This window comes from Phocoena sinus, chromosome 9 (assembly GCF_008692025.1).
Source record: "Phocoena sinus isolate mPhoSin1 chromosome 9, mPhoSin1.pri, whole genome shotgun sequence".
Taxonomy (NCBI): domain Eukaryota; kingdom Metazoa; phylum Chordata; class Mammalia; order Artiodactyla; family Phocoenidae; genus Phocoena; species Phocoena sinus.
Window position 1 is genome coordinate 28,508,268 of NC_045771.1, and position 17,699 is coordinate 28,525,966.

Here is a 17,699-nt window from a genome sequence, read left to right on the forward strand (position 1 = left end):
ATGTACAAAGAACTCTTAATACCTGACAATAAGAAAACAAATAGCCCAATTAAAAGATGGTCAAAAGATAAGAACAGACATTGCAGTGAAGACATATAGGTATCAAATAGCAAATGGAAAGATGCTCAACATCATTTGTCATTAGAGAAATGAAAATTAAAACAATAAGATACTATTACCTATTAGCATGGCTAAAATTTAAAAACTGACAGTAGCAAAATGTTGACAAAGATGCAGAGCAGTAGGGACTCTCATTCATTGCTGGTGGAAATACAAAATGGTACAGCCATTTTGGAAGACCATTTTGCAGTTTCTTACAAAGCTAAATATAGTCTTTAGCAAACCACTGATTGCACTCCTAGGTACTTATCCAACTGATTTGAAAACATATGTCCACAACCAGAACCTGCACACAAGTGTTCATAGCAATTTTATTCATATTCAAGAATTGGAAGCAACCAAAATGTCTTTCAGTCAGTGAGTGGATAAACAAGCAGTGGTATATCCATACAATTGGAGTACTAGTCAGCAAAAAAAAAAGAAGAAGAAGAAGAAGAAAAATTAGCTATCAGGCGACACGAAGACATAGATGAATCTTAAAGGCATATTGCTAAGTGAAAGAAGCCAGTCTGAGAAGGCTACGTACTGTATGATATCATTTATATCACATTCTAAAAGGGAAAACTACATCTAAAAAACTATAAATAAACTGTATAAAGATTACAAACAGGTTAATGGTTACCATAAGTTCAAGGTCAGGGAGACTTGAATAGGTGAAGCCAAGGGAACTTTTTGGAGCAGTAAGACTATTCCATGTAATACTGTAATGAAAGATATAAAACACTATGCTTCTGCCAGGTCCTAACTTTATAGCACAAAAATTGAACCTGAATATATGAAAAAAAAATTTAAACCAATTAGGATGTCATGGGATCCTAGGATGGAGACTGTGATAAACTAATCTAAACCCTACTGCAAATGTATGGAATAACCTCACTAAAAAAAGTTGAAGGAAAAAAGTGCTGATCTGAGTCACTTTTGAAATGGGTGGCATATGTAAAAATAAAGGAAAAAGGAACTGTACATAAACATTGTACTCTTGTTGAGAAAGTGTTTCCTCCCAGGTTAACAATTCAGAAACCACTCTACGTGTATAATGGAATTGAACAATTAAGTAAAGGGTGGTGGCTGGTGGGAGCCAAGTTTCCCATGGAGTGAGATGTTGAAGACAAACAAGAGGAAGAGGCTAGAATTATCCCTGTGGTAATGGATTGGAGTTGGAGCCATCAATGTGAACTTGTCTTTAGCTTAATATAGATAGAGCTGGTTGCATATAGAAATATTTTTAGATATACGTATATGCACGGGTTAGTATATACACATATATTTCCTCTGTTTGTTAGCTGAGAGAGCCTAGAAGCAGTGATATCCCAGTAGCTACAAGCACACCCAGTGCCCAGATCGTGGTCTCTAATCTCCAATAAAATGAACCAGGATTACCAGGATTCCTTGAAGAAATGGCTGACACTAGGACTGGGGCAGGAAACACAAGATGAGCCTGGAGCATCTTATATATATGTGAGACAAAGTAAGGAAGTGTCTAGAAAGAAAAACCCACAATGATAGGAGATATGTTAAAGGGACCCAGGAGACCCCTGAGAGAGCTCCCAATGGCCTGAGCTAGAGTAAGTTCAGCAACCAGATAAATTAGGTAGTGTTAGCTTATAACACAAAGTATAAAATATATATGTTAGTCCATACTGATGTAAGTAAATGATTGACTGAATAAATAAATGGGGGGGGGCCTTCCCTGGTGGCGCAGTGGTTGAGAATCTGCCTGCCAATGCAGGGGACATGGGTTCGAGCCCGGGTCTGGGAAGATCCCATGAGCTGGGCCCATGAACCACAACTGCTGAGCCTGCGCATCTGGATTCTGTGCTCCGCCACAAGAGAGGCCGCGACAGTGAGAGGCCCGCGCACCGCAATGAAGAGTGGCCCCTGCTCACCGCAACTAGAGAAAGCCCTCGCACAGAAACAAAGACCCAACACAGCCAAAAATTAAATAAATAAATGGGGGAAGGACTTCCCTGGTGGTCCAGTGGTTAGGACTCGGTGCTGCCAATGCAGGTGGCGCAGTTTCGATCCCTAGTCAGGGAACTAAGATCCTACATGCGGCGCTGCCAGAAAAAAAAGAAATGGAAAAGATAAATCTCCCAAGCAGAAGAATTCCAAATAAATAATGTAGATACTTTACTTCCAAGGAGACAGTATAACTCCGTACTCCTTAAGGCTGTACATAGCAACTCCCTTCCAAAGAGCACAGTATGAAAAGGAGGGTGAGGAGAATGGATTTATCAGGGAGAAACCTGACAGTATTACCTCAGCCAGTTTACTGAGGTCAACATCAACAGTGATAAATTATATAGATAATATTTATTCTTGATAAATATTCTGTGGTCTCCTTCCAGAAGCCTATAACTCCAGTCTAATCAGAGGAAAAACAACAGACACATCCCAATAAAGGGACAGTCTACAGAATATCTGACCAGTACTCAAATTGTCAAGATCATCAAAAAGAAGGAAAGTCTTATAAATTGACAGGAAGAGGTTAAGGAGACATAATGACTAATTAAATGTAATGAGGTCTTCTGGACAGGATCATGGAACATAAGAAGGACATTAGGTAAAAACTAAAGAAATATGAATAAAGTATAGACTTTAGTTCATAATGTATCATTATTTGTTCATTAATTGTAACAAATATACCATACTTATGTAAGTAATAATAGGGGAAACTTAGTGGGGAGTAAATGGGAATTCTCCATACAATCTTCACAATTTTTCTATAAATCTGAAATTATTCTAAAATTTAAAAAAATTAAAAGGCAATGGACTAGGACTTAATACCTGAGGTTTAATTCCTCTTATGCTGCTCTGTGCCCTTGGATTAACTGTATGACCCTGGGCATTACTTCACTTCAGTGGCCTCAGTTTAGTTATCTATAAAATGGATGAATAAGTTATATAAACTGCATTAGTCCCTCTAACTGTGATATTCTATCATTCTGTGAATTCTAGATCTCTGTCCTATTCCATCCAAGAAACAACAGAGCCCATAAACGTCACTTAGAAGATGATAGTAAGGTAAAGAGCTAGAAAAAAAATTCTTTGGAGAAATGAACAACATCTTCTAGCAAATGATCTCATTTTTGAAATTTTGAAAAAGCAAAAAATAAAAAATACATTTTATGAAATGAAGCGTTAGAAATATAAAATTATCTATGATATCAAGTGGCATTCCTAACACAAAAGAGAAGGAGGAATTCATGATCCTAGTACATACTTGATTGTCAGGTATTCCATATAATTATAGCACAGCTGAAGATGTATGAGTCAATAACAAATGGGAGAAAATATTTGCAAATGAAGCAACCGACAAAGGATTAACCTCCAAAATATACAGGCAGCTCATGCAGCTCAGTATCAAAAAAACAAACAACCCAATCCAAAAATGGGCAGAAGATCTAAATAGACATTTCTCCAAAGAAGACATACAGATTGCCAACAAACACATGAAAGGATGCTCAGCATCAGTAATCATTAGAGACATGCAAATCACAACCACAGTGAGGTCTCACCTCACACCAGTAAGAATGGCCATCATCAAAAAATCTACAAAGAATAAATGCTGGAGAGGGTGTGGAGAAAAGGGAACCCTCTTGCACTGTTGGTGTGAATATAAACTGATACAGTCTCTATGGAGAACAGTATGGAGGTTCCTTAAAAAGCTAAAAATAGAACTACCATACGACCCAGCAATCCCACTACATGGAAGCAGCCTGAGTGTCCATTAACAGATGAATGGATAAAGAAGATGTGGCACATATATACAATGGAATATTACTCAGCCATAAAAGGAAACGAAATTGAGTTATTTGTAGTGAGGTGGATGGACCCAGAGTCTGTCATACAGAGTGAAGTAAGTCAGAAAGAGAAAAGCAAATACCGTATGCTAACACATATATATGGAATCTAAAAAGCAAAAAAAAATGGTTCTGAAGAACCTAGGGTCAGGACAGGAATAAGGACACAGACGTAGAGAATGGACTTGAGGACATGGGGAGGGGGAAGGGTAAGCTGGGACAAAGTGAGAGAGTCGCATGGACATATATATACTACCAAATGTAAAATAGATAGCTAGTAGGAAGCAGCCACATAGCACAGGGAGATCAGCTGGTGGTTTGTGACCACCTAGAGGGGTGGGATAGGGAGGGTGGGAGGGAGACGCAAGAGAGGGGAGATATGGGAATATCTGAATAGCTGATTCACTTTGTTATACAGCAGAAACTAACACAACATTATAAAGCAATTATGCTCCAATAAAGATGTTAAAAAAGAGTCAATAACAGAAAATGATTCAAATCAAGTCATTTAAATATAACATGTTATGAACATAGTCTTATGTATCTTTGTAATCTGTACTTTCATGACACTTCTTTTTGAAAGAAAAAATATCGTACATAAGAGAAAAATCATCAGTATGTTCCTGAACAGAAGTGAATTTCATTATCTCCTGCTTCTTAGCAAAGAAGCTAGTAGCCGACCCCTCCCCACCCCTGTGATATCTTTCTAATCAGGATGATAAACTGTGACCTTTGGATGGTTTGGTAGATTTTTTCTTGGTTAAACAACCCTATTCTGGAGAGCAGTTCCTGTTGTAGTTGCACAGTTCAAGGCTCCATCATAGAACCTTGGAATGTTCATGGTGGCAAAGCCCTTAGACATAAGAAAAGCAAGACCTCGAGGGGGTGAATCTGTTCCCCCTGCTCAGCAGTAACTTAGATGAAGGGAACTCAGATCTGAGAGAGGGGAAGGGAGAATGGCTATAGTAGATGTAGGACCAGCATGAAAACATTCACTTTAGCTTTACAGACATGAACACTAGGCCCAACCCAAAACTTCAGTAGATTTAAAGTAGAATATTAAAACTAACCACCCCCCAAAAAATATTGCCTCCCTATAAGGTAGGGAGGATATAGATGATAGCAATGTATGTTAAAAAGTTGTATGAAAAATTAAGTGAGACCATAATGTAAAGTAGCTGCTTAAAAAAACAAAACAAAACAAACACGAGGTAGCACAACAGAGAAGTTACAAACCCAAACTCAGGAGCCAGACTGCTTGAGTTGGAACCCTTGCTCCATCACTTTTGCTCAGTATCTGTATGACCTTGGGCATCAGTTTCCTTTTTTTTTTTTTTTACAGCTTTATTAAGGTATAATTGATATATTTAAAACTGCACATATTTAATGTCCATAATTAGATGCGTTTGGACATAGGCATATACCCATGTGGACATCAATTGCTTTATCAAATGGAAATAGAATTATACCACTTCTAGGCTTGTTGTAAATATGTTAAGCACTTTTCAGGATTCCTGGAATGAAATTAGTGATCAATAAATGTTAGTTGTCATCATACATTATTACTGATTATAATAAATCTAGTGTCCAGATTCTAAAGAATAATCATTCTGCTCTATACTATCTTATTCACATCTGTGTTATTGTGGGAAAATCCATCTGTAGTCTTTTAAAAACGACATATAATTTTTACTTTACCTCCTTTTGAAGACAGCAGCCAGCATAGTTAAGGGGATCTAGAAATAATGGCTTATAAAGAAAAAAAGGGAAATTGGAATATTATCCTTGAGAGAGGATAAACGCTAAGAGACAAGAGAGTCATGTTTAATACATGGAGTTCCCATTTAAAGAAGCCTCAGTCTGTATCAATCAAGAGGATAGAACTAGGATCAGTGACTAAAACCTAGTGGGAGGGCTTCCCTGGTGGCGCAGTGGTTGAGAGTTTGCCTGCCGATGCAGGGGACACGGGTTCGTGCCCCGGTTCGGGAAGATTCCCACATGCCGCGGAGCGGCTGGGCCCATGAGCCATGCCCGCTGAGCTTGCGCGTCCGGAGCCTGTGCTCCGCAATGGGAGAGGCCACAACAGTGAGAGGCCCGCGTACCGCAGGGGGAAGAAAAAAAAAATTGTCTCCTTGTTAAATAGACACCATGACAGTGTTTGCATAGTGTATTGTTAACCTCCTGTGGAAGGTTAAACAGGCTTCTTCTGTATCTAAATCTGTAGCTGTGAAAAATGTCTGCAGCATTGCACCCACCCACCCATGAATGGGGAAAGTGAAGACTTGCACCTGTGGGATTAGGTGTAGCAGCGGGAAGTAAGAGCATTTGCAGTGTGTAATTAACAAGGAATTTTTTGCTTTTCTTTTTTTTTTAAACGGCATTTTCATCTCACTGGGTTAACCAGTGATTAGCGCTCGAAAAAAATTTGCTGGAGTCTGCATCCTTACTTAAACTCATTCCCTCGCTGGTGTATTCTATCATGCAGCCAAAGTCAGAGGAGCTCACCTTACCATACTCCATTCCCGTCCATATTTGATTTCTTTATGCTCGTGGGGGAATGTTTTTAGATATTTGTATCCTTTTACTATAACTTCGTTAGCCAAATTCTGTTCTCTTCTGAATCGAATTAGAAGCAATCCAGGAAGGCTTATTTTGATTTAGAGATTACTACCCTAAGAAACAAGATGGAGAAGTTAGTGCTTAATGAACTGAGGATCTCAAAGTTGTTGTTTTTTTTTAACATCTTTATTGGAGTATAACTGCTTTACGATGGTGTGTTAGTTTCTGCTTTATAACAAAGTGAATCAGCTATACATATACATATATCCTCATATCCCCTCCCTCTCGTGTCTACCTCCCACCCTCCCTATCCCACCCGTCTAGGTGGTCACAAAGCACCGAGCTGATCTCCCCATGCTATGTGGCTGCTTCCCACTAGCTATCTGTTTTCCACTTGGTAGTGTATATATGTCCATGCCACTCTCTCACTTCGTCCCAGCCTACCCTTCCCCCGACCCCATGTCCTCAATCCCATTCTCTACGCTGCGTGATCTCAAAGTTTTAAATGGGAGAATGAAAAACAACATTTACTCTCTCTTAGTGGTATTTAATACATAATGTGCTCGCTGTGTGGTTTTTAATTGTTATTTTCTCGTTCATTAAGAAAACTGTAATTACAAATATAGCGAAGATTTCTAAATGTAGCTCTCCAGAACAAAATATCCTTGATAAAAATTCATCCAGATCTACAGTTGTTGAAGTTTAACAGGCTGCTCCTTTGATAAGGTTGGAGACACCCACTTGCACCAGAATGTGTAGCAATATTCTACCTGGTGATGCAGTCACATGCATGCTTTTCATTTACACGCCAGCAAACAAAAACTTAACTGTGTTCAGTTTTTTGCTTTTTTAATTAAACTTTATTTCCTAATAAGATAACATGTAATAATGGAATGAGACGCAGTGACTTCCAAAATATGTAGATCTTACTGCCGTAAAACAGAGTCTGCACAAAGGAGCACTGAACCAGCGATAATGTCTTCTATCCAAACACATTTGTACTGTAAGTAGAAACTGTTTAAAAGGAAAATTACATATTTTTCAGCAGTTTATCAGAGATAATTACCCTTCATACACCAAAGGAAGGATAAAGTGTTTTAAAGAACTATAATTCTAATTGGTAAATGTCACCAGCTGTTGCAGTTATCCTTACTTGTGTATATTCTTTTAATGATTATAGTCTCATGCCACAAGCTACATGAAAATATATTCACTAGGTGTGAAATTCCCGTATGTCACAGTTGCAAGAATACGTAAACAGCTCAAAGATAAAGGAAGAAATAATGCTAATGAGGAATGTAAGAATTGTAGGTTTTGTTTTCTAGGCAAGTGGATCTTAATTTGCCAAAGGGGAGAAAATGTAATTTCAAAAAGAAAAAAAGAAAAAGACAACACTTAATTTGTTGAAATAAACTTTTAAATGAGCTTTACTTCACACCCTCAACCACGGTTGTGATTTTCTTAGAGAGCTGTAGAACTGTCTCAGCTTACAGATTTCAGTATTATATCCCTCGGGTCTGCGGAAGGGAATAGCACTGAGTTTTCTCTTAGGCTTAAACTGTAAAAGTATTTGTTAGTTTTAGATGACAAAAGATAAATTCTTCCTGGACAGTGTTTCATGATGTCTAATGTTATCTTAAGAGTGATCAAGGAAATGGGAAAAAAATTACCTTCGGGTCTGTGGCAAGTGTTTAAAGCCATCATTCTCCATTTTCTCCTGGCTGTAACTCAGTTTCCAGTGAGTCTGATGGGTCAAGTGATTGACTAGTTTAAACTTCTAAGCGTACTCTTCTTTTGAAAGGCAGAAATAAGAATGGGGTAGCGGTGGGGAAAAATGGTGGAGGAGGCACGCCTCTCATGTGTTGATTCTTAACTCAGTTCCTCTGGGCTGTGCCCAGCTGCCTTGGTATTATGTATATATCACAGTATTTTGTTTCTAGGCACCTGACTGAAACTCAGATGTAGAGCTGACTTGTTATCATGTATAGAAAGTCGTTCTCCTGTCATTTTCATTCTGCGGCAGTATCCTTTCTGAATGTTCACACTTTCGGTGTCTTGACAAATTTGAGAGGCATGGAGAGAAATCCTTATCTTATGGGCTAGCTGTCTTCAACCGTTAATAGTAGTTACTTGTACAAATTACCCTGCCTTTTTACTGGAAAAACTTACGTATAACACCCCTTGCCCCCAGAGAAGAAAATAACCTAGGCTTCTCTTGAGTAGCCTTATAATTATTTAAACTTTCAGACATTGCTTATGAGAATTATGTAGAAAAATAGTGAAGGCATGAATTTGGTAAGTTGTCTCCATTAAGTTTGGAATATATTTCCTACATTGTGTATGGATGCTCTGGAAGGAAAGATCAGTGAAGACATTTATATAAATAGTTGTTTCAGATTATAGCTAGTCACGAATTTTGTTATAACAAGGTTATGGTTTTTGTTTTATGAATTTATTTATTTATTTTTTTTGGCTGTGTTGGGTCTTCATTGCTGTGCGAGGGCTTTCTCTAGTGACGGCAAACGGGGGCTACTCTTCATTGCGGTGCGCGGGCCTCTCACTGTCGTGGCCTCTCTTGTTGTGGAGCACAGGCTCCAGACGCACAGGCTCAGTAGCTGTGGCTCACGGGCCCAGTTGCTCCACGGCATGTGGGATCTTCCCAGATCAGGGCTCGAACCGGTGTCCCCTGCATTGGCAGGCAGATTCTCAACCACTGCGCCACCAGGGAAGCCTCCTCAAGGTTATGTTTGAAAGGATCCTTCCGTCCGTGTGGTATAAATTTCCCTTTAGGCTAAATATAAGAGATAAATATATAAGAACTTTCTGTGATTTTCATTGCCCAGAAATAACTTTGTTACCAAAAAATCAAATTAATTTGTATTAATGAGATATGCCCCATGTCTATACTGTGCACTGGTTAAGAGATGGGCAGTTTTATCATTGTATCAATACATAAAATACAATCCCCTCCCGGAAAAAGAAGTGATAAAAACTTTGTCCTTCATTTAAGGAAAAGGCATTACTACTGTCCTAGCATCACTCAGATGTATATCTTGTCTTTCCTGCAGTAGTAATAGTTAAATGATTCATATCCTCTTTCACCTAGTTCCCTTATATTATTTACTTTTACAAAGAGTCCATTGATGGAGTTTGTAGGTGCATCCTGTAGGTACGAAATTATGCACGACTGACATTGACTTATTCGGGCATCACTTCTACCATTTCATCATTATTATTGTCCTATTCTAGTTAAATGAATTACTCAGTATAGACTATGAACCAACCCCAGGTATAGAGTATACGGATCATCTAGTCCAGCTATGTGAAACTAAAAGAAGAACTAGAGATAAATTTAGAAGGAAAACTCTTTGGGAGCCATTCAGGTTTCTGTCCCTCCCTGGTGCTGATTCTGTAGACTCTGTAGGAAGGAGGAATTCTATTAACTGCCTTATCTTGTCTAATATTAGAAGACACCAAACGTTGAGTAACTTTGGAAACTTATCTAATCCACACCTTTGGCTCTTCATGGGAGACTAGTTCATCAATATTCTTATTGCATTTCTAAAATAATATAAATCCTTGAGATAGTATTGATAAATATGGATGAGTAGAAGCAATGGATAACCCACAAAATTTTGATTTGCATTTCACTTTTTAATGCATTAAATATTTTTTGTTCAATATCTTCCTAATAAGAAAATTCATTTTGTATCCCTTGAACACCCATAGTAGTTGAGGAAGGCAAACCAAGGAAAGCTAACATTTTAAAAAACATATATGGATAAACCAGCCAGAAATGATGAAAAGGAAATTGAACTTACAATTAGGAAATGATTATTGCATGTGGGAATTTTTTTGAAAAATGTATTCATTTATACTGCTTGGCATATTGACCTAGCAAGTTAGCCATTAAAAAAAAAAAAAAAAAGAGTATCTGCTAGCTTACAACCACATATTCCTAATCATCTTAATAATGATAAGTAACTATGACCTCAAGTTATAGACCTCAATAATAAACTTTCATTTACTTGAATTATGGAATTCGAAGGTGTCCATTGTTGATTTGATCTTAAGCATATTTTTCTACTGTAACTTTTGAAAGGATATAAGGAATGATTTTCTAGGATGGTGATTAAATAACATTTTCACAATCAAGACGTGATATTGTTTTATTCCCTGTGCTTTTCCCTCACAACAGAAACCAGGAATGGATCTGGCAGACACCTATATTATGTTTGTTCGGCAAAACCAGGATATTCTTCGAGAAAAGGTCAATGAGGAAATGTATATAGAAAAGTTGTTTGATGTAAGTACCCTTGCAAATCATGCTGGCTTTGCAGATGTACTGTGAAGGAAACAGTTACACTTTGATGGTATGTCTGCAAAGCGGACTCTCTTTTTTTATTTCTTTTTCTTCTACGCAGCTAATATAGTTGACCATTTTATTTCTTTGACTGCTGACAGAAGCCTTAACTGGCTTTTTTCTATGCTTGGAAACTGTCACTATTAGAGTGAGAGTCTCAAAATCCTTCTAAGGTTAATTTTAGCAAGCAAGGTGATATCCAGTTTACCGTTGTGTATAGTTTACATCACTTGCCTTTGCAGCAGTCCATAAACAGAATCAGACTGGAATGGATTTGGCCCCTACTATAAAAGTTTTTCTTAAGTCAGTATGACAGTCTTCATTTAAACAAAGAAATAAGCTGCAATAAAGGCAGATATCTGCGACTGTACTGTTAGTGTACATTTTCATCTTGCTTTCCAGTACTGACGTTTGCTAACAGAATACTGCCGTAGTCTCGTGAAAGTCTTCACTGAGGCATGGCAGCTCCTAGAATGGGGAGGTTGTGGTTTTAGATGGCCTGATCAGCAAGTTTCATTCACCGAGTACCGGTAAAAGAGACTAAGAGAGCAGTCCATTTCAACAACAATGTTGTCACTCATTTGTAATTATTCAGCAGTCAGTTCAAAGGAAATGGTACTTTGCTTGTGACATAACTTGGCATAATTCACTACAGTGCTGATCCTGAAATGTAGTATTTGCTTTGAACTGTATTTATTTATGTACATCTTCTCTGCATTTTAGAAATGCTTTTCTGGCAGTTTCATTTAATTATGCAAGTTTCTGCAAATGTTTTCATAACAGCAGTTCACGGGCTTCATGGTGACACTTCAGCTGTGGCAGTTACAGAAGGTCCTGCTACGTCATCATCTCCACCATGGTCTGTCATGTCAGTGTTTGCTGTTTGTCAGATTGGGTGGTCAAAATGAGCCTTATCTTTCATATTTTATGTTTCTAGCCTCTACCCAGGCTGTTTTACAATAAAAGTATCATCTGTTTTAATAAGCTAAGTGTTAATATGTGTGAAAAGAATGATTTTCTAAAAGCTTTGATGCCCTGCAGGGGTAGAAAAATTATCATCCATCCAGCTGGCTCCTTTACAAAATACTGAAACCATATTAGCAACTTCTGCTTCCACTTGGTATTGCTCTGAATTTACAAGCATATGTTTCACTTCCAAGTTCTCTTTTACTTTTTTTGCATATGTGGTAATTTTCAAAAATGTTGAACAGAAAAGAAAAGTTGAGTTGATGTTATTCCCATTATGTTTCTTCTTGGTATAGCTAAAGCACATCTTCTATGGTGAAAAAATGGTAGAGTCATTCTGGAAATAGGCCACTGTGTGTGTGTGTGTGTGTGTGTGTGTGTGTGTGTGTGTGTTTCTTAACATCTTCAATTTTTTGTCTTGGCGACCTATTTACTACAAAGCTTGCCATCAGATTGTAACAGAGGTAGAATTTCTTTTCTTTTTTTATAAATTTATTTATTTATTTATTTTTGTCTGTGTTGGGTCTTCGTTGCTGTGCGTGGGCTTTCTCTAGTTGCGGTCAGCGGGGGCTACTCTTCATTGCGGTGCGCGGGCTTCTCATTGTGGTGGCTTCTCTTGTTGTGGAGCACGGGCTCTAGGCGCGCAGGCTTCAGTAGTTGTTGCACGCGAGCTCAGTAGTTGTGGCTCGCGGGCTCTAGAGCGCAGGCTCAGTAGTTGTGGCGCACTGGCTTAGTTGCTCCGTGGCATGTGGTATCTTCCTGGACCAGGGCTCGAACCCGATGTTCCTTGCATTGGCAGGCGGATTCTTAACCACTGAACCACCAGGGAAGTCCCAGAATTTCTTTCTTCATAAAGTTATTTCCTACTTAAACTCCCCTTCATTCACCAAACTTCTTTTGAAGACCTTTTGTATGGCAGCAATAACAAACAGAGCTAACTAAAGTGGATGCCAGGAGGCCAACATTAAAATGATGTGCTAGTTTGATTGTCCTGGTGATAGGTATATACTTTCCTTTCAACGCCTAAGCATCAGACATGGCTGTGAGTTTGCTTCTAAGGGGAACCCTTGACAAGCAACCATTCTGTTTTGGTTGTGAAGGTTTTGTCATTCTGTGTATCCCCAGTAGAACATTGGACTTGTTATTTGTAAAATAGTTATAATGTCCTTAAACATTCTAATATTTTTAAGTTGCACATTTTTATTACTGTAATTAAAAATAAAAAGTAAACTGTAATTCTATTGATATGTCACCAAGAATAACATATGAAGGGGTACCGAGAGCCCCTAATTAGCCAAGACTGAATTTGCCTCAATTACAGTTAGTAAATGAGAGGTTATCAAGTATGTGTTGAAAGGTAAAGTAGAAAGTGTATCTTAAGCAACAGATCATTACTGAGAGACGTTATATAATTACTCGGCTGGAGCTTAAAATAATATTGTTAGGTGTCAAGAAACAGTTGAAAGTAATGACCCTATAAATCCTGTTAGCAACCTTAGCCTATTACAGATAAAAGACTGAACAGTTTTATTCAAGCATCATGACAAACTTTTGCTATTCCAGTTCGCTTCCTGAGTAAGGAAATGGAGCCTCCCACCTTCAGAGGCAGAAGAAAATGTGTACACACACACTCACTGCAGTGAGTCAATACTTAGTGGTTTTAACCCACCCAGATGAGAGTACAGGGCCTGCAGTTTCTGGTCATGAAATATGAGAGCTTAACTTCTTACAAAAGATGTGCTTTTTATCCAGATGAAGTTCGCTTCGTTCTAGAACACATAGCAGTATTTCCATATAAAACAATTATTCTACAAAACACCCATCCTGCCACCAACACCAACACTTTAAAAAAGAACGCGTGTGTTTTACTAAAGAATTTTTTTCCGCATGATGCCTCACGCGTGAAAAAGACTGCTGAAAATTCTGTGAAACTGGCCCTGAGAGTAGTAATTAATTACTTGTGGTGTTCCTGGCCTCAGAAACTTTTTGATCAATTAAGCATCTTACTAGTTCCTGATACTTGTGGCTAAATACCTTAGGGTTCTGATTAAATAACTGTACCAGGGACTAAGGTAAAAAAAATGACCATTGCCCTGGATTTGCATCCATTGTTTTGGGGACGCACCTACAAAGGAGAATGGTACCTTCTACTGTTGTCCATGTGCAGCACCCCACCCAGCCATACACCATGACTCTGCTTCCTAAGCATCCTGCACTAATATTATTATTGTTCTAGCCCCTGATGGAAGTTTTCTTATTTCTTCAGTGTGTTAAAGAGGAGGATGACTAAAATCTGTATTATCTGAAAGACCATAGATAGGATAATCTTAGACGTTTACATCAAATCTTGAAATATCAAAACTAAAAGTATCATTTGAAGATCAAAACAGTTAATATTAGGATAAATATCAAGACATTCTGCTTTACTCCATAAGTGGTTAAACTTATAAAACACTTTCTGCTTAAAGCAGAAATAATTTCAAAAAAGTGTAAGTAAATGATGGCAGATCCCCTGTTTAATGGAAGGTACTAAGTTTGATTAAGGTACATCCCTAATCTTTTCAAAGTGTCAAAATAATTATAATAGCCTTCCCTGTCACCACTACTATTCGCAGGGCACCTCCATGTACCAGGAAATGTGCTAGATACTTGACCTATATCATTTCTAACCTTCTGGGTAGATGCCATCACCCCCATTTTAGCCTTATTTTCAGGTTAAAGAATCTCCCACCCAGAGGCTATAAAGGACTTGTTAAGTGCTAAATCGGACTTTGAAATTGTGTCTCTCTAGTTTCAAAGTCCATGTTATGTCTACCATACTTCAGCCTTACAAAATTTGAAGTGGTAAAACAGTGTTTGTAGGAAGAGGGCTAGACCAGGAATCCAGAAACCTCAGTTCCAGCCACAGTTCTGCCGTTAATTGGTTGAGTGAGCTTCAAGAAGTTATGTCACCTGTTTGAGACTCAGTATAGGTAGTACATATAAACTGAAGAAGCTAGTCTAGAACTCCAGATGGTTTCTGAAATCCCTTCCAGATTTTAAACCAAACAAATTAGTTTTAATTTTAGCAGTGACGCCAGAAGTTACTGGGTTGGTTGCATGCTGAGTCTTGCACCCCGGAGTAGCAATCAATTCTTAAGTTTTTTTGTGATGGCCAGGTGAAAGCAATAAGCAGTAGCAATTACAGTAGATAAGTAGAAAATAGATTCTATATAAAGACTGTCATTTGACATTCTGTACAGCTACCACCATGGTTCTGAACCCTACATTTAGAAAAATGGTTGGAACTCATATATTCTGTATTCATGTTAAGTCTTTCTGAGTGACCAGAATATCTTAAACAGAGGCTGTCTTTGCCTGTCAGGTGGTCATTGGTGGTACACAAGCTGTGTTTAAAATCTGTATGTTAATATAATGGTCCCTGCGTCGCACAGTATATTCTTGTAGCTTATATTGTACAACATGGGGAATATAGCCAATATTTTATAACTATAAATGGAGTACAACCTTTAAATATTGTGAATCACTATATTGTATATCTGTAACATATAATACTGTATAGCAACTATACTTAAATTTTTAAAAAGAAAAAATTATACTCACTTATTATGTTTTGAATTTAGCCAAAGGAAAAAAATATACATGTTAAGTCTACTTTTTCAATTAAAAAAAAATGTGTCTTATCTGGGTAAGAGAACTCTAAAGGAAGTTCTGTAGCAGAAGAGAATATGGATTCACCAAAAGAAGGTGTTCTGCTTTGCAGGCAATCTCCCTTACCCCAGTGCATAAAACATCATTGTCAGTAGCCGTTTAAAAAATTGTATCAAATCAGAACCATCTACAACTTGTCTGATCCCAATATAAAGGCACGGCAATGATTTTCTAATTCTTAAGTTCCATTTTTTAATGCCTACTATGATGTTTCTTCCCACGCTCTCAAGTTTCAGCAAACACAGTGAGAGCCCCAAGTGCCCATGGGTCAGGAGAGAGGCTGGGCAACTTCCCTGAGAGCTCTGGATCTCTGGGTCAGAAAGTGGTGATGTTTCAGAAATCAAAACTGACACCACGGTAATCGCCACGAGAGCATCCTCTGTGGTCACTTTCTGATGTCCAAGAATATTACAATGCTGAGGCCCGTAGGAGTCGACTGAAGTGCCTCCTGCTGTCCAGGAGAGACACTCAACCTTCCTACCTCTCTAAACCTTTGTGCATTTATAGGGCATTTCCCGTCTTGTGTCCCTTTGAAACAATTTCGATTTAGCTCTAGTGTTGCTGAAGACACATCAGGGTGCAGTATTTAATTGGTAAATCATGCAGATTAAACATTCTCTTGTGTTATAAACTGATTAAATATCTAATTGTTGAGGAGTTTCATCTCAATGAGATTTTTTTTAAATCGTGTTGTGATGTCTTCTAAAATTAAAAGTAATTCTTTAAATGATAATTAATCAGTGATCTTCATCCGAATAGTGTTTTATGAAGGATTAATTTCTTAGGACTTTGCTTGAAAAGAATTCTTTTCAGTAAAGAAACTCTAAATTAAACATTTTAAGTAAAATCGACCTAAACTATGTCAGTGAGTTCAGTAGCCATTTTAAGATATGGTAAGAAAAAAAAATGAAACTATTGCAAGTGAATATGCTTTTCAAAATAAAACTAATTTTGCACTTCTATGCTCTTGTTTGTCTCTGGACTCCCAAATAAGAAAAAGGGGGGAAATGCTCAGAATTTTTGAGTTAACTGTTTCACACCAATGCCCAAATTTTTGATTTGAGAATTTATTCATCCTCAGTAAGACTGACACTACTATTCTTAACTTATTTAAAAATTAAATTTATCATGTTGGTTTCCCAAGAATACATGAAATCAACAGGACATGGGTAAGAATGGCTGCTAGATAGTAGGATATATTTAGAACTGACCATCTACTTTTTCAGTCATATTCCTTGGATGAATTTCTTTGTGTATGTAATCAACCTCATTATTAGAAATGCAGGCTGGAACCCGTTAAGACCCGTTAAGAAGACTTCTTTGCCTTCCTGCATTTCTTATCATTCCATGATATTATAGATATATTCTCTTATATGTGAATGTCGATTTAAAAATAGCGCTTTTCCTCTTTTCAATGATCTTTCACTTCCAAATGACGAGCAAGTGCTTATATACCTGCCTAAATCAGTATAGCTTCCCGTTACAGCGTATTTTCTTTTTGGTTTTGTCCCTATGTAAAAAGAAGTCAAATATAAAGCATTAACTTTGGAACCTTATGCCCAATCATGATTTCCCTATCAACACTCAAATGTTACCATCACTCTCATGTCATTCCATTCTTTTCCTTTTCCATCACTAGAAAAGATGGATGATAGAAGCTCAGGGATGTCCTTGAGACTCTTCGAGATCATTTATTTCTACCCACTGTTAGGTCGTGTACCCTGGGCCACACTGTGCACTAAAGGTAGATAAGAAGTTTAACCGTTTGTTTCTTACTTGCGTTATAGGACCGGCATCTCACATCTCCTACATTTGAACAATGTCTTATTTAGCTACTTTAACACATTGTTTTCCAGGTGATGGTTTTTATTTTCATTATATATATTCCTGCTTTGTTTTACCCACAGTATTCAGACTCCCACTGAAGTTGTTTGACGTCTTTTAAGACAGTTGCAGTCAGACTTGTTCTGTATATGGTCATGTCTGCCTCAGTAAATGCCATACAGAGCTTGCCCCTTAGCTGTTTTCTTTTTTCCCCTCAAAGTTTGTTTCTCTTCAAAACCTCTGCTCTCAAATTACAGCCGTCTCGTTCATTTTAGTTAATAATCCTTATTTTCATGTTATCATTTGTAAGTGTAAGGATTTGTGAAAGGATCTACTTTTGATGTACGGTGTGT

The 17,699-nt window shown here is 37.7% G+C and overlaps 1 protein-coding gene across 11 annotated transcripts in view; it reads left to right on the plus strand.

Annotated features, from left to right (window-relative positions):
• The window catches only part of CADPS2 (calcium dependent secretion activator 2), a 494,346-nt gene that overhangs the window by 457,677 nt on the left and 18,970 nt on the right, over nt 1–17,699 (plus strand). For 10 of the 11 annotated variants that reach the window (XM_032643104.1, XM_032643102.1, XM_032643096.1 and 7 more), the window contains one exon: nt 10,681–10,788. In XM_032643104.1, coding sequence (XP_032498995.1) covers nt 10,681–10,788 — 108 coding nt within the window. Of the gene's footprint in view, nt 1–10,680; nt 10,789–11,628; nt 11,826–17,699 lie in introns of those variants that run through there. The other variant, XM_032643107.1, reaches the window with a different exon arrangement.